Below are 24,557 nucleotides of genomic sequence, written 5' to 3' on the forward strand. Positions count from 1 at the left end.
TGCAAGTCCCAAAGGAGTCAGTGCCTCTCAACCTCATCCTGCCAGAATCAAAATGAGGTACTTTTACAAAAGACGGTCAAGGCCAGGTGATGGGGCTCATGCCTGTAATCCCAGTGCTTTGGGAGGCTGACATGGGAGGATCCTTGAGCCCAAGAAGTTTGAGGTTACAGTGAGTTATGATGGTGCCACTGCACTCCAGGCTGGGTGACAGAGCAAAACCTGTCTCTAAAAACAAAAACAAACAAAAAGCCAGTAGAGCAGAAAGGACACAGTTTTGGTGTCTGGAGCCAAGTTCAAGTTCTGGTTCCATATCTTACTAATTACACAACCTTGGAAAAGTTATTTCTGTGCCTGGGTTTCTTCATCTAGAAAGTGAGGATAATCATAACACCTGCTTCTCTGAGTTGTTATGAGCGTTGGATAAAATACTTAGTGCATGGATAAATCCTCGATCCCTGTCATCGTGAATGTCTATGACCCTTCTTTCTCTCCTCCCCACCACTTTCCTTCCTACCCCATCACAGGCAAAGCTTCGCTCATTTACGTGAGCTGCTGCAAAGCCACATGCCTTCAGGGAGAAGAGAGGTGGCCGAAATATATTAAGTGACCTGTGGTAAACTGGAGACACGATGAATGATAGAAAATATGAGGTGGCCTGTAAGGAATTGAAAAGTGCAGGATTATGTGAAAGTATTCAAATGAAAACATTTTAAAATGCTGTGCTAGCCAAATGAATTAAGGTTGGCCCTAGTTCATTTACTTGCTTGGTCCCTGGAGGTATCTGGGTGTATTTTGCAGCTTACACATTCAGAAAGACCCAAAAGGAATCAGTTGTACACAAACTCATCTTTTGCTAGGCACAATGAAGTTCTTTGTAAAGCAGATACAGCTGCAGCTAAAAACTGTCCTCTAAAACCAGATTACCCTTTCCAAGCTCTGGGTGCAAAAGTGTGGAGTCTCAGCCAAATATAATCTCCAACTGCATTACATAGAATAAAGACCACCCTAGTACAACACCTAGTACATAGGAGAACCTTGTTGTTTGTGCCTCTCCAATCGACTAGAGGCATTGTGAGGCTCTGCAGTTAGGTTCTATGACATTACCTGTGAATTTAGATGGCTCTAACATCAACTAGACACAACTCCAGTTAATTCTACCAGAAATCCATTTTTAAGAGGCCTTGGTCTTATATAAACTTATGTGTAAGGCTGTGGTTTCTGTTCCTGTGACGAGCTGGGATATATGAACAAGGAGGCATATTGGTGGGCAGCATGGATGGAGGCAGGGCTCAAATTCTGGCACATTACACCTGTTTGCTGGAGTAGAATAGCAAGTGGGGAGGACAGGATGACAACAGACACTGTTCAAAATGGGCAAGACACATGGGGTTCAGGGGCATGGTGACACTGGGATGAGGCCCAGGAAGGTCCTACAGGTCTGAGAATGTAGAAGCTCACATGTGAACGGGGTAGGACACAGCAAGAAAGAATTCAGGTGGGTGATGCTTGCAAGTACACAGAGGGAAGTGGGCATCGGGGTGGAGAGGAAGGGGCCCTGCTTCCACTGAGGCAGGTGCCTGGAGAACCAGGCCGGCTACCATGGGACTTGGCTATATTCATTCTGCATTTTTTCCCCCCAAGCAAGCTTATAATGGAATCACTATGGAAACAGAATTCATGTACCAGAAATCTATTTTTCACCTAAATTTTGTTTGAATGCTTTGCTTTGTTTTTCGAATGCTTTGAATCGGTGAGGTGAAGCATCCCTGAGTTTAGAGCTTTGTCTGAATTCAGATGCTCAGCCCAGAAAAGCACCCCATCACTGGTTTGCCAACCAAAAAGTCTCACGGGCTTTCTAATAGAATTTATGAAGTTATTCTACTGACTTGAACTACTTTTTCAGATGGGAAAAAATAACGCTGAGCCGCCAGACGTGGAGAACAGGGTGCAATGATGAATTTCATAAAACTGGAAAAGAGGAACTATCCATCAAGCCAGCTAACTGCTCAAGTATTTCTCACGGGACATTGTCTTACTGGTGGGACTTAGTGTCTCCGGTAACATCATCATCACTGCTGGGCTGAGCGTCCTCATTTTGCAGCTCCATGTACAGACATTCAGAAATATATTCTAAATTTACTGCCAACAGGCAGGCAGGATTCGCTCCTCTCCATTACTTGCCTTTCTTCTATAATTCAGAGTCAAACATATGTAATTTGTTCTTTACCTCATTTTTATTTAATTACTTTGTGTGTTTCTAAGTTACGGTGTTTGACCCAGGTGAGTCACCCAACATATGCAAAAGAAACAAACCAAGTGCTTGGGACACATGCCCGGGATATCTTCATCGTACAGAAGCAAGTTTCCTTCCACCCCAACCAGAGTTACCCTCCGTTTCCTGTTTTGGAAGCGGGGACTCGCTGTCCCTCCGCCCGTGGCAGGGCGTCGCGAGTCAGTTCCCGCCAGGAGTCACTCACGTCCCCGCCGTCGCCCCCGCAGCGCCCGGGGCCTCCCCCACCCACGGCTCCCCCTCCGCAGCCGGCGCCTGCGACGCACCCGCTCTAGGACCGCGAGGGACGCGGGCAGGAGCTGCCGCCCGGCCCCGCCCCCGGCCCCGCCCCCGGCCGCGCGCGGGGTGGGGCCGGGCCCGAGCTCCGCACTCGCGCTCCCGGGCCGCGGGGGCGGGCGCCGCGGGGTGGGCGGGGCTGCGCGCGGGGCGGTCCGGGCACGGGCGGGGCCGCTGGGCAGCGCAGCTGCGGGCAGACAGTGCATTAGGGCCTCGGCGCAGCCGCTTCCCAGCCGCTGGGCGGGGTGCGCGGCGGGAGGCTTCGCGGGCAGGCGCGGGGCCCGAGGCAGCGGCTGCGCCCTGCGCCGGGGCGGAGCCGGGGGCGGGCGGGCGGCCGGCAGGCGGGGGCTGGGGCCCGAGGCCGGGAGTGCCTGAGCGCCGGCGGCGACGACGGCAGCGGCAGCCCAGCAGGCCCGGTGCGTGGGTCCGCGGCGGCTCGGGGTCCGCCCGCGGGCTGCGGTGCGAGCGGGCGGCCCGGCTCCCCTCCTCCCCCGCCCGCCGCCGCCGTGATTGGGTGGAAGATGGCGCTGGGCGGATGGAAATCCTAATGACAGTCTCCAAATTCGCCTCCATCTGTACCATGGTAGGTGCTGCGGGCGCCCGGCGGGGGCGGCCCGGGACCCCTGCGGCGGCGCCGCGGTGCTGGTTCCCGCCCCTCACCGCGGGGCCTGGCGCGGGGGCCGGCGGCGGGCGGGGGCGGCTGGACCGCGCGCGGGCCGGGAGCGCGGGGGATTAGCCGCCCCGGCGGCGGGGGAGGGGGAGCCGCCCGGCGGGCCGGGGCGGCGCGAGGTGGCCGTGAGGGGGCGACCGCACTGGACGTGGCGGGTGGCTTCGCTGCTCCAGCCTTCCCGCGGCGCGGGGCCGGGGGCCGAGGCGCGCCCGGCCTGTGGGGGCGCGGGGGTGGGCGCGTGCGGGCCGGAGCGCGGCCCCAGGCTGGGGTCGCGGGGCAGGGGACGCGGAGCAGCGCCGGCTCCGTTTCCGTGTGGCCGTGCGCCGAGCGGGGAGGTGTCCCCGGGCAGGCGGGGGTCTGCGGGCAGGAAGGAAGGGTCTCGGACGGGGTGGGCAGGCGCTCATTCCCGCCCCAGGAGAGGACGGAAGTCAAGTGCAGATTTCCTCCTCGCGCCGCTGGCGCGGCCGAGGGCCCGACCCCGGCCTGGGGGAAAGGGGTGTGTGCAAGGGTGGAAACTTTAAATAAGTGCGGTTGAAATTTTCTCCATTTTCTACTCTCTCAAAGGCACGAGCTCTCGCGTTTCCAGCCATGTGTCCAGGTGGCAGTCTTGTCACTGGGAATCCGCGTTAATCTTGAAAAGCAGCATTAGCTTTCCTGTCATTTGTTTACTTCAATACACCAGGCACATCTGTGTGTGGCTTTTCCGTATGTCTGTGCAGGGACTGACTGCAAGGGCGATTGTATTTGTTTTATTGGGGCTTTTAAATAAGGGAAAAGTGCTAATGCTCGTTGAAAGTCCCGAATTCAGCAAAACGTGGGCGCGTTTAAAACTTGGTGTTTCGTGCTTGGGCAAAAGGACCACAGTTTTCCACATGATGAGACAAATTAGTTTCATTAGTTCCTTATGAGCTTATCTATAGGGATCCTAATTTATGAGTCATCGCCGAAAAAAGTTCTTCTTTGCAACGTGGGCCTAGTGGTTATGTTACTAAAGACTTATGAAATTTTCTGTTTCATGTCTCACTGGCCCCTTTAAAAAAATGCAACCGATTTTATATAGGAGATCCCCAAGCAAGCTTCCATCTAAGCGTGGTACATTTTATGTATTTTTCTTTAACAAGTGGTGAATCAGATCAGAAAGATGCTATGAAAGCACATTCTTTACTGCACGCTGGGGAACAGTATAAAGCATGGCTGCAATCAGGTGGACTTAAAATCTGCGGTCTTAAAGAAATCATACTGAAGGATGAATCATTGAAGAATTTATATCCTCAAATGGATGATTGTTCTTTCTCACAATTTACATTTTAGGAAAGCATTGGTATTAAAGGGACTACATTAAAACGATTTTCCAAGAATTCTTTGCACTAATTGTCTTCAGATATGCCAATTATTATCTTATTCAATCTCAAAAAATGTGATAATTAGGACTTATACTGTGATAATTTTTCCATATTGCTGAGCTCTACCCATCGTGGAGTCATAGTTCATTGTCAAAGTCTAAGGTTTCAGGAGTGGTTTGATGCTCTTTACTGTTGTTCATTCACTCAAGTATTGTATATCAGGTATACATTTGGCACCAACTAAATGCTAGAGACTTGCTGAGTGCTGGGGATACAGTCGTCATCCAGACAGTCCCTGCTTTCATGGTGTTTACATTCCTGTTGATGGAGACAAACAATATTCAAATAAACATTAATAAATGTCTACCGAAATAAGATTAGAACAATGAGACATGGATTTGCCAAGGTCACACATAGAGTAAGTGGGATTCTGATCTCCAGGATGTCAAATGCTGAAGCTCTTTCTAGGACATCCACTCAGGTGCATTCATTACATGTATTGTGTGTGTATTGGCAAATACAGAAAGTGCCTGGCCAAATGAGATTGTTCCAAAGGTACTATTAAAATTGGGTGTGTCTGTATTCATATTTGAATATGTTCTCTCTCATGCATTCCCAAACTAGTGCTAAATACCTCAAGGTAATTTGCAGTCTTTTTAAAATTTTTTTGTAGAGACGGTCTTGATATGTTGCCAAGGCCGGTCTGGAACTTTTGGCCTCAAGTGATCCTCCCACCTTGGTCTTCCAAAGTGCTGGGGTTACAGGCATAAGCCACCGCACCTGGCCTTTACTCCTATTCTTTAAAGAAAGTTGCCATCCATCTTCTGAGAATTGCAAAATTGATGATGAAGAAAAACAAAGATACTTAACCTTTGTGCCTTTGTAGTTGCTGCTTTGCTAGGCTTGAAACACTTTTCCTGTCTTTGTCTGGCGGGTTTGTACCTGTCTCAAGCAGTTAGCCTTACTTGAATAAGCCTACCCCTGTCCAGCCTACCCTCTGTCCTCCTCATGTAATTTCATTTTTGTAATCTCGGTGGTACTTACCATTCTTATTATGTTGTAAAATTCCCCCTCTTCTCTTATTAGATTGTGAGGGCCTTAAGGGGAAGGACGATCGTTTATTTCTGCAGTTTGATCTGGAGCACTCACTTCTGCCTACAATGAACAAGTTTCTCAAAGTCATTCATTCCTCCTACCTGTGTCCTGCAGTGAGTTTGGTGAAACAGAGATGAGAGTGGGGGTGTGTGAGTGTATTGTTGGAGAGAAGATGGGCTGGACTTAAAGAGAATGATACTTCTCAGAGAATCAGCAGCTGTGAAAACATTTAGGATGAGTTGAAATTTTATTCTATAAATACTGAAGTGTATGTAATTTTTTCATTTGTCAAAATAAGGTACCTGGGCAAATCTGTAATACCTTAATTGAGTTAAGTAACTTAAAAACAATTCTTTAGCTATGTCTTATTTTAGATCACTATTGTTTTGCTTACATATGAAAATTAGTAAAATTTGTTTTTCTTAAGTTAGCATTATAGCCTGTTCTAAATGAGTGATTACGTTTAGATTGCAATGAATAAACTTCCGAAGTTCCCTCTAGAAATGCTTTTTTTTGTTTGTCCATAAAATAATACATTTTCAGTATCACATAGTGTTTTGCTTTGCCTTTGAAGTAGTTTCAGACTTAAGGGCCTGGCAAAGAGTAGCTTCCTAATATTTAATATTAATAAGTGTGAAATAATGGGAAAAGTGGCAGAGTATATGTAGAGGGACTCTGTTTTGCTATTGAAGTGGAGGTCACAGAGCAGTATTTGGTGGCTAATCTGGGTGGTCCGGCATGGTTGCTACAAGGAGGCAGATACTACTTAACTGCTAGCTCCATAAATGTTAGCTCTGACTGTTACCAGTATTGTCTCTGAAGGGATTGTTGGGAAGGGATTGTCCCAGAAGGGGATTGGGCAAAGGAGAAATTGCTGCAGGGGGTGGGTGGAGTTAGATCCTGGGATGGCACTGGCCTGGCTGCTTGCCCACCCCTAGTCACAAGGGGGTGAGATAGATCCGTTAGAACATGGTGTTAATGAGGCCAAGGCCACAAGTTAGGTGCTAAGTGAGTCTGGCAGGCTTTATTTCTGAGAAAGCCTGTGCCTAGCACAGCACCTTGAGCATGGTCAACTTTAAACTACTTACTGAAGAAAAGGCATAGGTAAAGTTGGCTATTTGCTTTTTCTCATTGTCTGAGACTCACTGGGGGTCCAGGTAAGAGTATGTGTGGTCAGTGCGATTTATCATCGCTGTGGGGAAAAAAAGGAACATGGGGGGAGGGTATCAAAGTCCATGCTTTGTTGAGGGTGTGTGCATGTGTGATAATTTCTTTAGGTAAAAAAAAAAAAAAAAAAAAAAAGAATTTCTTTAGGTAACCAGAATATTACATTCAATAATAAAATTCCTTGTTCCTTCTCAAGAAATAGGGTGGATGTAATTCTTTTATTAATAAAATTATTTTTATTAATATTTTATTAGTAAAAGTGCTTTTATGATAGCAGCATTCAAATGTGAGTTGCTATTGTTTCATCCAATTTTTGCTGCATATACTATAAATGTTGACTTAAGAAGAAAGAAAGTCTGAAAAATAAGGAGTCTTCTATCATATAAATGATTGGTCAAGGAAATGTTTGAGCTTAGTAGAAACAGACCATTTAGAAAAAGTATTGTAAAAGTTTTATGTAAGCCTACTGATCTTTTGAATTTAGCTAAGATATATTTTGGACATTAAAAATGATACATTCTCATTGTAGAAAATCTGGAAAATATAGATAGCAAGAAGAATATAACTTATTTTACCTTCTAGAGCATATTTTGACATTTATAAAACTTGAGTTATATTTCCTAGATACAATTTTACGTTGTTTTCCCATAAGTGATCATCATGTTACTTTTAAAATTTGCTCAATTTTAGGGTAAACTTGGGGAGTTTAATGTTTTCAAATGATGAGATGCAAGATTAACTCGGTAATAGCATACTAAGTTGTTGACGGGTTATGTGTTTAGTGATTATTAGAGGGTAAAGTTGTAAGAGATGGTGGGTTTATTCTAATATTAGGCACTTAGTTATCATAAAGGTAAGACTATTAGGATCTGAAACTTCTAACATGCTTACAAACTATAGTTTCAAATCCATATTCAGTTATGTATAGTGTGTATAAATATGGTCTTATGTGGCTTTCCTTACCTCCTGGTGGCTTTCTCCTTCCACCTTTGGCTAATTTTATAATAGATCTCGAAGTAGGTTAATTATCTACCCTACCGTGATCCATGTTGGCCAGTTTCAGCCAGACTTTGTCACAACATATCTTGTTGTCTTATTTGATTTTAGGCTTTTGACCAAGTCCCCAAAGATAGAGTCTACCTCCTTTTGTCCCTTACTAAGTTCCTTTTTCCCTACCTTTAAAGTCATATTCTAGCTCTTCTGAAACTTTTACTGTCTCTGGAAAGATTGAGCATTTGTATACTTTGTATAATTCTTTTCCATAAACCTTAATTTTTTTAGATTGAAATGATCTAATTTTATTTTGGTTCCTCTTTTAGTAGCCCTATTCCAGAAACTTAATATAGTATTTCATTATGTATTTGACAGCATGGTATAATAAAAAGAACAGTTGTACTAGAAGGTAAATTTTAGTCCAGATTTTGACATTTAGATGTGTGTGTAAGGGAAAGTCTCTTAAAACTTTCTGAGTTGATTTTTCTCATCTGTGAAATAAAGGGATTGGACTAGATGATCTTTAATAAATATTCCTTATATAATTGTTTCCTTGTGAATCGAAAATTCTGATCCTTTGAGAGTTTATAAATGATTATTGATATCATTGTCATCATTTTGGGAGCTCTAGTCATGTTTTAGATAATATAAAGAGAATGGAATTTGACGTAGTTAAATATGAATTTTGCCTAGTTTCCAAGTTTTTTTAATGTTATAGAATTTATGGAAAATTACAGTCTAAAGTAAATATATTTTTATTTATAACCATTTACTAGAGGTTAGTGATATCACCATTTTAATCACTGACAGGCTAATTCTCAAAGCTGTTTACTCATTTTTGGCACTTTTTTCTTTGCCAATACCATTTTTTTAAAAAAAGGACTTGAACTTTTTTGAGATTCCACATTTATTTCCCTAGCTGTGAGTATGACCTTGGAGGTTACTTCTCTTTGCCATGGTTTCCTTACCTATAAGCTGGTGGTAAAATAACATCTAGTAGACTAGTACCTGGTCATGGTAATCACTATGTCGTGTTGGCTGTTACTGTCATTAACCTCGTATAGTGATTTGCTCCCCTGTGTGTGGTAAGAAGTACTTACTGGCACTACTAATTACTGTTAGCTCAACAAATACTAACCAAAATTGAAATTTGTTTTATGAAATACAATTATGTCAGTTCATTTTCATCGTAAGAAACATTAGGTTGATTTGTAATATATGCCTCTGAGGAAGCACTAATTTATTTTGAAATTAAGTGGATTAAGTTATAACAATAAAGCTAAGGATGTATATTGTCTTTCCCTGCTTTGAATAGTTTGTAGAAAGAGATTTTATTCCTTTTGTCTGGGAACAAAATTAGCTGGTCTAATTTGCAACAGCCTCAAACATGTTTTAGAAGTTTAGATAAGTTGGGAATATTACTTTTAGAAAAAGAATCTTACCTTATACTGAAAAAAAAAAAAGCATGCCAGCTTTTTGTCATTATTAGAACAAGGTTGTGTGTATTAAGGTCAGCTACAGGCCTTAGTCCCTTTCAGGTTCTTCTGTTGTTTTCTGAGGCTGTACTATTATACTTAATTCCCTTATGTCCCTATCCTTTACTGGAATAACATCTCTCATTGGTTTATGCTGCACTTAACCCACCCTGTTCTTACATATCTTGTCTGAAACCTGCTTTCCCTCTCTCATGGGCTGGAAGAGCGTAATATATTCACATATCTCTGCAGTACTTTAAGGTGTTGGGAGAAAATTGTAAGAGCTAGATATTATGAGAGATTATGGATTGCTGAATTGAAAACTCTCAGAGACCCAGGATTGTTGAAAATACCTGTGTATACCATTAGATCATTTACTATTTTATGCATAGAATTTGTATTGGAAGGAGGTGAGAGTGATAGTTTATCTAAATTGTTTTGGAAGAAAAACTCTTAAGTCTTTGCTTTCACAAAAGTAATCAAGAAGACTTGTGATAGTGTAAAGTGTAAGATGTGTAATGTAGAACATGATTGACTGTGAGGTCCTGTAGCCCTGTGTTCACTGGCTTATCCTTTGCGTCTCTGTAAGAAAGATCATTAGCTTCTTCTAAAAAGTGTGTTGTGTCTAAAGAAGAGATGTATGAGCTTGCCTAGATTCTCCATCTGTAGTAATCCACGTGTCTGAAGCTGCCTACCTATAAAAATTTATTTCCAGTTTAAAACAAGAAGTAGATGTTATTTGTCAGTTATAGCTGACAGATGTTCTTATTGAAATGCTTCATAGGTGCAAGAACCATCTATGCATTCCCTACTCATAAATAGTGGTTTAATCATAGCATTTTTCAGTGGAGTTAGAATATTGTTACCTTTGATTTTATTGTAGTACTTTTTATTTTAGTGATCTAATAAACCTCTGCCTGATAGTGATTGAGTTTTTTCATGGTTGGAGGGGAGGCATTTTTTTAAGCTAATAGTGTTTTTTTGTTTGTTTATTTTTGGTTTTTGTAGAGAGTGGTTTTTCCTTCAGGAAGTATTCATGGAGACCTACATTATATCAGGGTGTATGTGGGTTCTGAGAATATAAAGGTGACTATGATAAGCTCTGGTCTTATGGAGCTTCCCTTTTAGTGTGTCCTGAATGGGTTACATTTGTGCTGAGAAAGTAATGGGGGTGGGGGCAGCCAGGAGGTGTAACTGGGTTGGTCAGAGACGCTCAGCCAGTCCCAGTCCTGTGAGAGCAGACTTGTCTGTGTATTCTTGGAGGCTCTGCAGATACTGTTTTCTGTATGTGCCCCAATGAGAAAAAGATTGGGAACCAGCTTTACTTCTGGTGATACAGAGCAGCAGTCCCCAACCTTTTTGGCACCAGGGACCTGTGTCATGGAAGATAATTTTTCCACGGATTGAGTGGGAAGGAGGCAGAGCTCAGGTGGTGATGCCGGGGATGGGGAGCAGAGCAGCTGTAAATACAGATGAAGCTTCCCTAGCTTGCCCGCTGCTCACTTCCTGCTGTGCCGCTGGTTCCAGAGTTTCATGGAAGACAGTTTTTCATGCAAGACAGTTTTTCTGTGGACCAGGAGTCGGGTGGGGTGGGGCGGAGCTCAGGCAGTGATTCACAGCCAGGTTCCTAACAGGCCACCAAGTCTGCTGCTGCCTCGGGTTGGGGACCCCAGTTATAGAGGATAAACATAATACAAATGAGTGCAATGTGCAACTTTTTATTAGTATAAGTAATGGTAAATATGTGTGAAAGAAAAGATTGTTTCTGCGAGAGAGAAGAGGACTTCAGGAAAATGCTTCATGGAAGAGATTTGGACTTGTTTACAAGATGAACGATCATTTATTGTGTGGACATGGAGGGATGGGAAACCATGTGTGAGCAAAGCTATAGAGTCATGGGATAATAGGTTACTTTTATGTTCTGTAGGTGGTTTGGCATGAAAAGGTCTTATGAGAAATGAAGTAGGAAGGGGGCATATTTAGAAACACCAAAGGAGTTTACCAACTATCGATTCTCATTTGGATAATCATTAAAATTTGTATTTAGCCAGAGGAAATAATTCCAGAGGAAAGTTGGGGAGATATAAGAAACAATGGAATTGATAAAAAGGTGTTGGTAAATTCAATTATATTGATTGTTAAAAATTGTATCGTTTTAAAAAAGAAAATGACAGCAATAACAAAGATGGGTGGGGCAGAAGGACTATTCAGTGGGTAGTTAAAACTTGTTAAGGGCCTCATTCTTGTTTAGGAGCCAACAAAATAATCACTATCAGAAAATTTAAAATTATTCATGAGTGTTAAAAAATTAAGGATGAACGTACACCCACACAAGAAGTGCATTTTCTTGCTTCCAAATGAGCAGAAGTTTAAACCTTGTCATTCAAACTCTGAGGGCAGGAAAATAGGAAAAACAAGATGAAAAGTAAAAAAAGAATGATAAACAGAAAACATAGGTGGAAAAAATAAGCTCTAGTTCTTTAATCATAATAAATCTAAATGAATTAAACTTACCTGCGTTATATTAAAGGAACTGTCAGATTGGATAAAAGACAAAATATTGCTTAAGAAGAAACATACCTACAACAAAAGGACAGTCTAATAATAAAATACTGTTACCATACCTAAGAAAACTAACAATATGTAGATTTCTTTTTGAGATATTTCAGAATCATTTAGTTATTTTTTTTTTTTGTTAGTCGCATTCTTTATCATCTCGGTCGTCTTCAAGATGCATTCAGATATAGGAAAAGTTAGGCAGTATAAGCCTCATTTTCACAAACTGGAATAATAAAGTCATTCCCACAGTAACTAGGGATGAAGTTCAGATTTCTTGACTCCTAAATCCCTTACAATATTTTTAGGCCAATATGTTGCAACTTTGATAGTTGAGACAAAAATTGTTCTTTTAAAACAAGAATTTGGGAATTTTTGTCCCTAACTTCTTAGCTATGTGTGTGTGTGTCTCTGTGTGTGTGTGTATGGCTTTGAGTCCTGCGTCCCTTACTAATTATTTGTTCTTGGGTAGACCACTTAAATGGTTTCAACTATGAAATCGAATAATAATAATCCCGTTAGATCAGATGAGATGACATATGAAAATGCTTTATATTATAAATATATATTAAAATCACTGTTATATGATCATTATGGGTAGGATCCCTTGCCCTCTTAAGAAGACGATAGAAGGCCCTTGAAGATACCAATGGACTGCAGGAGTCATGATAGTGCTCACAAGTTACCTTTGACAAGGTGTCATTTCAAAGTTTGAAAATGAGTAATGATCCTAGTCTTAAGATGCTCAATCAATGAAACAAAGTTTCAGATTACCTTTAAAAAAATATTTTTACTGTTAGAATTTATGGTTCATAGAGCTGCTGCCTTCCACCCTCCCTGCCACCCCCCTGCCCCCAGACAGGCAGAGTCTCTCCCTTTTGTCGCCTGGGCTAGAATGCAGTGGCGTCATCATAGCTCACTGCAACCTCAAACTCCTGGGCTCAAGGGCTCTTCCTGCCTCAGCCTCCCAAGTAGTTGGGACTACAGGCGAGTGCCATCACGCCTGGCTAATTTTTTCTATTTTTGATAGAGACAAGGTCCTGCTCTTGCTCAGTCAGAGCTCAAGCAATCCTCCTGCCTTGGCCTCCTAGAGTGCTAGGATTACAGGAATGAGCCACTGTGCCCAGCTTTCTCTCTTTCTTTTTTTTAAGGAAAGTATCACTACTGGGTATCTACCCAGAGGAAGAGAAATCTCTATATCAAAAAGATACCTGCATTTGTATGTTTATCATAGCACAATTCATGATCACAAAGATACAGAATCAATCTAAGTGCCCATCAGCCAATGAGTGTGTAAAGAAAACATGGTATACACACCCCATGGTATATTACTCAGTGATAAGAAAGAGTAAAATTATGTCTTTTGCAGCAAGTTGGGTGGAACTAGAGGCCCTTATCCTAAGTGAAGTAACTCAGGAACAGAAAAATAAATGCCACATGTTCTCAGTAACAAGTGGGAAATAAACTGTGGCTACGCAGGGACACATAGAGTGGTGTAATGCAGTGGTCCCCAACGTTTTTGGCACCAGGGGACTGGTTTCATACAAAACAATTTTTCCACGCACGGGGGTTGGGAGGGGGGATGGTTTCGGGTTGATTCAAGTACATTACATTTATTGTACACTTTATTTCTATTATTATTACATTGTAATGTATAATGAAGGAATTATACAACTCACCATAATGCAGAATCGAATGCCACCACTGATCTGACAGGAGGTGGAGCTCAGGCGGTGATGCGACCGGTGACAGGGACCGCAGGTGTAATGGACGTTGGAGACTCCCAAGCGGGCAGGTTGGGAGGGAGTGAGGGATGAACATTGTACCTGTGGGGTACAATGTACACTATTTGGGTCATGGGTACACCAAAAGCCCAGATTTCGCCACTATACTATATATATATATATATATATATATATATATATGTATATATACATGAAACAATTCAACTTGTACTCCCTAAATCTATTTTAAAAAATGGGGGAAGTAAGGTATCTGTGGGCTTAGTTTTCTCATTGACGTAAATTCTTTGCCAAATTATTTGTGCTGTGAGGGAGTAGTTACATTCTGATGTCAGCTAACTCTGCAATTCCCTCCTAGTAACATTTTTTTTAAAGATCTAAAATTAAAATGAGTAAATTGTCTCCATGTCTACAGTATTTGGTCTACCTGGGTTTTTTAGGAATCCCTGAAAAGAGAACTTTTGTGATTCTTTCAAATTATTAAATAGAAAGAGCCCATCTGGGCAGGGGAAAATAAGCAGTAAAGTGTGTAAGTCATAGGGCAAAGAGAGAATAAAATAAAAGCCTTTTGTTCTTTGGAATGGAAAATATGCTTATAATTTGAGATTATATAGATGAATATTTATTCTGCTTTGTATGTGATTATCTTAGCCTAAAAATCTAGGCATTGTAACTTTTAAGAAATTATTTTGACATTTTTTTTCTAGAATATTGTTTTACAGTTTTTCTTTGTGGATGTTGCAAGAATTCCCTGGTTGTTTAATTTGCTTTATGAAGATACTCATATGCCAGGGTGATTAAGGTGGTACCTTAGTACTTTGAACTTTGCATGCGGAAGGTGTCTTGAAATAGTAGAGGAAGGGCATTCTCTTCTATGAAATAGGATGTAATGTTTAAAAGGTTTCAGACTTCATGGCCTTGAATAATGAAGCTTTGGTTTTTCTAAGAGCAGGTGAAGAATAGTCATCAAGTGGTTTCACCTTTCATTCCTTGATGGATTTAAGGGCATTTAGGCTGATAATTTCCTCAGACTGGTGTAATCATGGCTATTTATGTAAAAGTGGGCAAAATTTGGAACAATCGTGAAATGTCAAAGTCTCAAAACTAAATATAACTGACCAGAAACAAAACCAAAAATATTGTGCTTTGATTCTGGTAGGCAAATTTGTGTGATTATTTTTGTTGTCCTTAGTTGTGTATGTTTCTTTAAAAAGACGGTTCACCTTTTTTTAGTTTACTGGTTAATTTCCTGTGTTTTTATTGCATTTTTAAAATTTGAGGAGGCTTACATCTCTTCCGCCTGGCACCCAGCCGAACGAGGACCTGTGGTGCTCACCCGACTGATTAAAGCAGATGCCTTGACTTAATCAACTTCGCAAAAGAAAAGCTGACCGGAAACAACTTTCTTTTTTAGTTGTTTTTTCCCTGTGAAAGTCAAGCCCTAGCCATACTTGCATACTTGCATCTTCTTAGTTGAAGACATTATAGATTGTCCTTTTTAATTAAAACGATACAAGTGAAATCTGTCACCTTTTTTGTTCTCTATTTAGTGTATTTTTTATTGAAGTTTCCCCCAGCTTTATTGAGGTATAATTGACAAAATTGTATATATTTAAGGTATTGTTTTTATTCTTTAAGGATTGAAGAGTGGATTTTGCTCAGGCTACTGTTCCTTCCAAGTACTTTGTGATCTAATGTTTGAATAGTTTTTACTTCCTTGTGTCCTTAAAGCCTCTCTTCTGTTTGAGACACATTTTCACCCCAGATGTTAGTTGTTTTAGTAGCCTACTATCTTTCCTTTTCGCTTCTGGAAATGGGTTGTAGTTATTCTACTATTTCAGTGCTGACAGCCTGGCTCCATTTTGATGTTCTTGCCATTTTATGTCAATGATGACTTAGGTCATCTTAGCGCACCTTGTAAAGTTGGTTGTGACTTCTGTAATGTTTAGTTTTCCCAAGGCACTTATCTAGCAAGGGGTCTAACATTTCTTGAGTGGCTACTTAGTGGCTCTGTTGCTAGGTACTTCACAAGGCTGAAACCGCACAGTGATCAAAAATACAGGTGTAGAAGGGTTTGGGTTTAGATGAATTTAGATAAATCTAGAAGGATTATTCAACAGAGTTAGAATATTTGGGCTCATTCTTGGTTGACATCAAAGTTAACAAGGCCCTCCACAAATGTTACTGGACCTTGGTAGAGAAGGCTGGACTGCATAGGTGTGGCCTAGTTGAGAACTGAAATTTAATGATAGAACACTAATAAATAAGCCTGGTACACATGGAATGGTGTTTGGTAAATGTTTCCTGTTTTCTTTCTGCCATTTCTGGGAACAGTCTATGTTTAATATTGACTCTGAAATATAATGACATGGTTACTTTTAGAAATGGAGTGGTAGGTATGCCGTTGTCATTTAACAATTAATAAATTGTTTTTGAAGTACCAAAACGAGGAAATAAATAAGTCAGGTTTAACTCTACATATTGTTAACATATTGACTGCCACACTAGAAAAAATTATTTTTTCCTTGGGGCCACAGTGTTTTATTAGGAAAATAGGATAAAACTTCAAAAACAAAATGATCGTTTGTAATTTAATGAAAAATTTGTTATTTTTTATTATTTTTTGTGAGTGAGTTATATGCCACTTGAAAAATAGTTCTTGCGACTCCGAAGATGAAGAGATGTGAGCTACATATGCTTCACGAGGCTCTGGGCTCAAAACTAGCACTAGTTAACTGCAACTCACATGGCAGTTAATGTGTTAAAGAATAATATGACATTTTATTACCTTGGAAGTAATAGTTTCTTTTAATTCTGCATTTATATAAGCTTTTTTTTTTTTAAAAAAAAAACTCATTTAAAAAAGTACAAAATCATGTAAAGTTAAAAAAAATCTCCTACAAGGAGGAGGAGGGTCAGCCCCTTTCCTGAGAGATAATTGCTACTAAGAATTGTGAGGGGGGTGTGTGTATGTTGCCAGACATTACCTGTGCGTATACAAACATACGGTATTATGTGTGTTTGTATCCTTCCTTTCCAAATAAAATCAACTGTGCAGGTTTATGTGCAACATGCCTTTTCACTTAACTTATAATGGACATTTTTTGTTGTCATCATGTTGTTTCATTCTAGGTCAAAACTGTAATGCATTCTATTTAATTCTCTGTTATTTTTAGCGTCAATCATATTAGAAAGGTTTGGTTATATAATACTATTTGCAAGTTTTCATTTTATTAAACACAAATTGTATTAGTTTCCTAGGGCTGCCATAACACAGTATCACAAACAGTGGTTGTCTCACAGTTCTGGAGGCAAGTCCAAAATCAAGGTGTCAGTAGGGTTGATCCCTTCTGAAAGCTGCGAGGCAAATCTGTTCCAAGCCTTTCTCCTAGCTACTGGTGTGCTGGCAGTGCTTGGCATGTGGTTACATCAGTCTCTGCCTTCATTTTCACATGGGGTTCTCCCTGTGTCTCTCTTTACTTTGTCCTCCCTCTTTGCCCAAATTTCCGCTTTTTATAAGGTCACCAGTCATACTGGATTAGGGCCCACCCTAATGACTTCATTGTAATTTGATTACCGCTGTAAATACCCTATTTCCGTACAAGGTCATATTCTGAGGTATTGGGGGTTAGGACTTCAACATATCTTTATTAGGGGACACCTTTCATCTCATAATACCAATGGCACAGTCAGGTCCATTATTACGATCAATGTCAATAAATGTACATTATGTAGGGTTCTGTACTAGACACTGCAGATACAAAGATGTTTAAGTTTCAGTCTTTGCCCTCAAAGGACTTGCAGACTATTTGAGGGAGACCAACCTCGTGCATAATAAACTCCGATACAGATTTGATATGCTAAGTGTTCTGATGTTTAGAGGGAGATAGGCTGGCATTTGGAGTGAAGCCTGGATCAACCGGAGAAGGCTTTTGGGAGTGGTGGAGAGGGAAGTGTGGTGGGATTTGAAAGGTAATTTGAAGGAACATGAAGAAGGGAAAGGGGTTGGAGAGGACGTGAGAAGTGAATGAAAACAAATAACAAGAAAGAAAGAGAGTTCACTAATTAAAATTACTTCAGTAGTTTAATGTTTCAGTATTTTTGTCCTCAGATTTGTTAAATTGATTGGGTTTGTATTGGTTTAGGCAAAAGTCTCCTATAAAGATCTGGTAGTTTAAAAAAAGGCATGTGTTACTTCCTGATCACTAGTTAAAAAGGAAAAAAAAGAAAAAAGGCATGTGTATGTTGTTAAAAATCATATTTATAGTCTGTAGAACTCACTGTTGCTAAAATGAGTTAACGAAAAGTACTTTTGATACAGTAGGTAAAGGAAAGTGGGAGAGATCATACATGCGTAGAACCCCCCTTCTTTTTTTCCCAAAGTACTGACAGGAAAAAAGCCTATATAATCTTAGGTCTATTTCAACTATGGCACTTTTCTGTGTTTTTTTTTTTTTTCCAGCATATTATGGGGGTACAAAAGTTTAGGTTACGTATATTGCCCTTGCCCCCCCTTCTGTTTTTTAGCTTAATATATGTAAAACCTGTCAAGTGAAAAGGGATCAGAGGAAGTGGTTTACTAGAATATTTATTGGAAAAACAAAACAAAACATGGTTACCGTGGGTCAGTCACTAGTAAAATAACTGTTATACAGAATATATTTTTATAGCCTACCTATTGTGAAGAAACCTCACCAATAGCAGTATTTATATTTTGGATAGGTTTATTAATATTAGTTCATTTTCTACAAACAACAGTTGTTAAATCTATGAAATAGGCCTATAAGGAGTAGTCTTTAGTTTTACTGATGAGGAAATGGACAAATGGACAAATAGATTATTTCAGATTACAGTGTCTTGAATTTAGAATTCTGCCTGAGAGCTCCCTATATTCAGCCTGGTGCTTTTGCTACTGCATCATACTGATGCTAATGTAGGTATAAGCACTTCTTTCCCCCTGAATACAACAGAATATCATTCACTCCTTGCTCTATCTTCACACACACACACACACACACACACACACACACACACACACACACACACACACACACACACACTATTTCTTATACTCTCAAATATCAAATGGTTTGATATAGTTGGGGCCATACATTCATTGCATTCATTGTTACAGCTCTTAAAAATGGGTTCTTCCTCCTCTTTTATTACAGTTTATCTCTTGAAGAAATCAGATTGTCGCATAGCTTTTCCCATTTTTGCAGGTTGCTGATCACATCCCCTTCGCGATGTTTAACATGTTCTTTCATCCTGTGTATTTTCTGCAAACTTATAGATCTAGAGGCTTGATCCAGATTCCTTGATTTTTTTTTTTTTTTGGCAGGGTTGGGACAGGTGGTGGTGAAAAAACATTGGTGATGTGTACCTCCTATGACATCACATTCTGAGCATGGAATGTCTTGTCCCTTTTTTTGTGATAATACAGATGACAGCGGGTCCTCGCATTGTCAGGATGGCTCTATTGTGCAGCTCCCTGGCAGCATTTCACCTAAGGGTTTTTAGCAACTTGATAATCATTGTCTAGATCTCGTATTTCATAAGGGGTTCAGAACAGAGTTTTAACTGCTTTTATACTTTTTTAAAAAAAATATTGTAAAAAACAAAGAATATAGATCTAGTCTTTGTTACATTTGAAGCTTTCTTACATTTGCAGAATGTTTTCATAGTTGTACTCCTAAAATAATAAATTCAGACAGGGTAAAACTTAAAAATATTAAGTTGAACCTTTTCCATACCTAAACATAATTTTGTGATATTACAAGTGAATGAGTGAGGCTCTAATGAAAATTCTTGCATTTGAACTATAATAAGACTTGACTGATTGTACACTAAAACTTGACAGAGTAGCTTTTATTTTCTATTTTTCGGTATGCTCCATTTTGAAGTTATATACGTACTACTCCCATGCTTTTAAAAAAGCTACTTTAAATGCTTAAGCATATGATTTAGAAAAGTAGATGAACTAACCAGATTCAGATAGTCACTTGAATTTTCAGATTTTAGGGATAATAAATAACATTTAATTCTATTCGTAATGTTTAAAATGGACCAAACAAAATTGTTTATTAGTTTCTAAATGAGGCAGTAACAGATTACCACAAATTTAGTAGCTTAAAACAACACAAATTTATTGCTCTACAATTCTGGAAGTCAGGAGTTCAAAATGGGTGTGACTGGGCTAAGACCCAGGTGCTGGTAGCGTGTGTTCTTCTCTGGCAGCTGTAGGGGAGATTGTTTCTTTGCTTTTGCTATGTTCTAGAGGCTGTCCTTATTCTTTGGCTCCTGGCCCCTCCTGCATTTTCAAAGCCAGCGGTGACAGGTGGTCTTTCTCACATCATGTCACTCTGACACTGACTCTCCTGCCTCCCTCTTCACTTGCCAGGACCCTTGTGATTACGTTGGGCCCAACTGGACAATCCAGGATAATCTCTCCGAGTCAAGGTCGTTTGCTTTTAGCAACCTTAATTCCTTCTGCAACCTGAATGCCCCCTTGCCACATAATGTGACATATCCACAGGTTTTGGGGATTAGGGTGTGTACGTTTTGGGGGGCTGCTGTTTTTCTGTTACCACAGTGTATATTTTTTTAACTTTAATAAATAAACCAGAATTATATTAGATGTGGAGAATTGATTCCTGATATGCCTGTAATGAATTTTGGGCTGTGGTGAAGTTTTAGAGGAAGTTGAGTGGGTCTGTAAACATGTACCTTTTGTACTAAGCGAATGTTAAGAGGTGATTATTTTCTGTTCTAGTTACGGGCATAGCAAAATGGGAATTTTTCCTTCAGATACTGTTAGCACGCCACCAGTTTCAGGAGGAGAAAAATAAAGATGCGATGGAACATTGAGGAAAATTAGCTACCAATACTTTTACAACTTTTGATAAGTAAGTAAGTACAGGCTTTGTAGCATGAGAGGTTATGAAAATGGACAAAATGGGTAAAACCTATACTGTATGGCCTTGTTCAACAGAGAATATATAGAACATTTTAGGATTTTAAGATCAGATAAAACCTTTTATATTTACAGTATAATAATTCACATGATCATTGGGTTTCATTAAAAGATAATCTTGGAATTTTAGAGAGAAGACTTCAAACAGACTGTGCCTCCTAAGGAAGAAAGGGCATTAATCTACTTCATGTCTTTAAGTATTAATATTTCCCTACTTTGGACTTTTACATATGCAGTTGTATAGTTTGTGGTCTTTTGTGATTGGCTCCTTTCACTTAGCATAATGTTTTAAAGGTTCATCTATGTTGTAATATATATCAGTACTTTATTACTTTTAATGGACAAATATTGTTCCATTGTATGGATATGCCACATTTTATTTATCTTGTTCTTTGATGGATATTTGGGTTTCTATATGAATAATGCTGCTGTGAATATTAGGGGTGCATACTTTTGTATTGACATGTTTTCTTTTCTCTTGGATATATACTTAGGATTGGAATTGCTGGGTCATATGGTGATGTTTAATTGTTTGAGGATCTGCCACATTGTTTTCCAAAAAGGCTGCACCATTTTATGTTCTGTCAATGGTGTACGAGCATTCCAATTTCTCCATACACTCATCAACACTTGTTTTTATCTGACCTTTTGATTGTAGCCATCCTAATGGGTGTGAAGTGGTATCTCATTGTGGTTTTGATTTGCATTTCCCTGATGACTAATGATATTGAGCACCTTTTCATGTACTTACTGGCCGTCTGTATATCTTCTGTGGAAAAATATCTATTCCTTTCCCCATTCTTTCTTTCTTTTTTTTTTTTTTTTTGAGACAGAGTCTCGCTTTGTCGACCAGACTAGAGTGAGTGCCGTGGCATCAGCCTAGCTCACAGCAACCTCAAACTCCTGGGCTTAAGCGATCCTACTGCCTCAGCCTCCCGAGTAGCTGGGATACAGGCATGCGCCACCATGCCCAGCTAATTTTTTCTATATATATTTTTAGCTGTCCAAATCATTTCCTTCTATTTTTGGTAGAGACGGGGTCTCACTCTTCCTCAGGCTGGTCTCGAACTCCTGACCTCGAGCGATCCACCTGCCTCGCCTCCCAGAGTGCTAGGATTACAGGTGTGAGCCACCGCGCCCGGCCCCCATTCTTTAATTGTGTTGTTTTTTAATTGTTTATATATGCTAGATACAAGTCCCTTATTAGTTAAATACTTTGCTAATATTTCCTCCCATTCTGTGGGTTGTCTTCATTTTCTTGATGGTACCATTTGAAGCACAAAAGTTTTAAATTTTGATAAGGTCTAATTTATTTATTTTTTTCTTTTGTTGCTCATGCTTTTGGTGTCATGTTTTACAATCCTTTACCAAATCCTACCTCAATCATTTTCCAAATCCTATGTTTTCTTTTAAGAGTGCTATGATTGGTAATTTTATATATAGGTCTTTGATTTATTTGGAGTTAGTTTTTTATATATGGTGTGAGGTAAAAGTGCAGCTCCATTCTTTTGCATGTGACTATCTATTTGTCCCAGCCCCAGTTGTTGAAAAGACTATTCTTCCCCCATCAAGTGGACTTGGCACGCTTGTCAAACATAAGTTGACCATAGATGTATGGGTTTATTTCTGGATCCTCAGTTTTATTTCATTGATCTGTATGTCTGTTCTTCTGCCTATACCACACTGTCTTAATTACCATTGCTTTGTATTAAGTTTTGAAATCAGAAGTGTGACTTTTCCAACTTCATTCTTTTCAAGATTGTTTTGGCTATTTTTTGAGTCCTTTGCATTTCCATATGAATTTTAGAGTCAGCTTGTCAATTTCTACAATATTAGCTGGGATTCTGAGGGGGATCACATTGAGTCTGTAGACTCAGTTTGTGGAGTATTGACATTTTTTTAAAATTTATTTTTTATTTTTATATATTCATGGGGTACAAGTGCAGTTTTGCTACATTGATATAGTACATTGTAGTGAAGTCAGGCCCTTTAGTTAGTGCATCCACCACTGGAGCAATGCACATTGTACCCTGCAAGCAACCTTCTATCATCCACCCAACTCCTAATCCTCAAGGCTCCATTGTCCATCATTCCACACTCTGCTTTCATGTGTACACATTATTTAGCTCCCACTTAAAATTGAAAACATGTGGTATGTGTCTTTCTTTGTCTGATTTGTTTCACTTAAGATAATGGCCTCCAGTTCCATCCATGTTGCTGCAAAAGACAAAATTTCATTCTCATTCTTTTTTATGCCTGAATAGTATTCCAATGTGTATATATACCATATTTTCTTTCTTTCTTTCTTTCTTTTTTTTTTTTTCCGAGACAGGGTCTTACTCTGTTGCCCTGGGTAGAGTGCAGTGGCATTATCATAGCTTGCTGCAACCTCAAACTTGTGTGCTCAAGCGATCCTCCTGCCTCAGGCTCCTGAGTAGCTGGGACTACAGGCATGTACCACCATGCTCAGCTAATTTTTCTGTTTTTTGTAGAGATGGGGGCTCGCTGTCTTGCTCAGGCTGGTCTTGAACTCCTGGCCTCAAGCAATCCTCCCACCTCAGCATCCCAAAGTGCTAGGATTACAGGTGTGAGCCACCACTCCTGGTCTATACATCACATTTTCTTTATCCAGTCCTCTGTTGATGGACACTTAGGTTGATTCCATATCTTTGCTATTGTGAAAAATGCTGGGATAATATGCAAGTGCAGGTATCCCTTTAATATACTAGTTTCCTTCCCTTTGGTTACAATCCCAGTAGTGGGATTGCTGGATTGTATGGTAGTTCTGTTTTTAGTTCTTTGAGAAATCTTCATGTACTACCTTCTGTAGAGGTGGTGCTAATTTACATTCCCAGCAACATTCAAGTGTATGAGGGTTCTCTTTTCTCTACATCCTGGCCAACATGTTATTTTTTGTCTTTTTAATAGTAGATATCTCATTGTGGTTTTAATTTGCAGTTCTCTGATGTTAGTGATGTTGAACATTTCTTCATCTGCTTGTTGGACATTTGTCTTCTTTTGAAAAACATCTATTCATGTCCTTAGCCCACTTTTTTAATAAGGTTGTTTGTTTTGTTGTTGTTGAGTTGTTTGAATTTCTTGTAAATTCTGAGTATTAGTCCCCTATTGGATGCATAGTTTGGAAATATTTCCTCTCATCCCACAGGTTATCTGTTCACTCTGTTGATTATTTCTTTTGTTGCTCAAAAGCTTTGTAGTTTACTTAAGTCCCATTTGTTTATTTTTGTTTTTGTTGCTTGTGCTTTTGAGGTCTTAGCCATGAATTCTTTGCCTAGATCAATGTCCAGAAGAGTTTTCCCTAGGTTTTCTTATAGTTTTTGTTTTTTATTTATTTTTATATTTTCAGGTCTGACATTCACATCTTTAATCCATCTTAGGTTGATTTTTGTATTTGGTGAGAGGTAGGAATTCAGTTTCATTCTTCTGCATGTGGTAATCCAGTTTTCCCAGCACCATGTCTTGCAAAGTTGTCCTTTCCTCAGTGTATTTTCTTATTGACTTTGGCAAAGATCAGTTGGCTGTAAACATGTGGATTTATTTCTGGGTTCTGTTTTATTCCATTAGTGTGGAATAAGCAGCAGTACCATGCTGCTTTGGTTACTGTAGGCTTGTAGTATAATTTGAAGTCAGGTAACGTGATGCCTCCAGCTTTGTTATTTTTGCTCAAGACTACTTTGACTATTCTGGCCCTTTGTTGGTTCCAGTGAACTTGAGAATTGTTTTTTATGGTTCTGTGAAAAATAATGTTGGTATTTTGATAGGGATTTTGTTGAGCCTGAAGATTGCTTTGGGCACTATGCTCACTTTAACGATATTCTTCTGTTCCATAAGCATGTGATGTTTTTCCATTTGTTTGTGTCATCTACAATTTCTTTCATCAGTGTTTTTTAGTTTCTTTGTAGAGATCTTTCGTCTTGGTTACATATATTCCTAGGTGGTTTTCTTGTTTTGTTTTG

General features: G+C 39.8%; 1 protein-coding gene across 1 annotated transcript in view; it reads left to right on the forward strand.

The window, feature by feature from the left end:
• The first annotated feature begins 2,854 nt into the window (after nucleotides 1-2,854).
• USP12 (ubiquitin specific peptidase 12) overlaps nucleotides 2,855-24,557 on the forward strand; it is an 84,110-nt gene continuing 62,407 nt past the window's right edge. Inside the window, exon 1 of the mRNA XM_045566752.1 lies at nucleotides 2,855-3,149. Coding sequence (XP_045422708.1) covers nucleotides 3,102-3,149 — 48 coding nt within the window. The 5' untranslated portion in view covers nucleotides 2,855-3,101. The remainder of the gene's footprint in view (nucleotides 3,150-24,557) is intronic.

This window comes from Lemur catta, chromosome 13 (assembly GCF_020740605.2).
Source record: "Lemur catta isolate mLemCat1 chromosome 13, mLemCat1.pri, whole genome shotgun sequence".
Classification (NCBI taxonomy): domain Eukaryota; kingdom Metazoa; phylum Chordata; class Mammalia; order Primates; family Lemuridae; genus Lemur; species Lemur catta.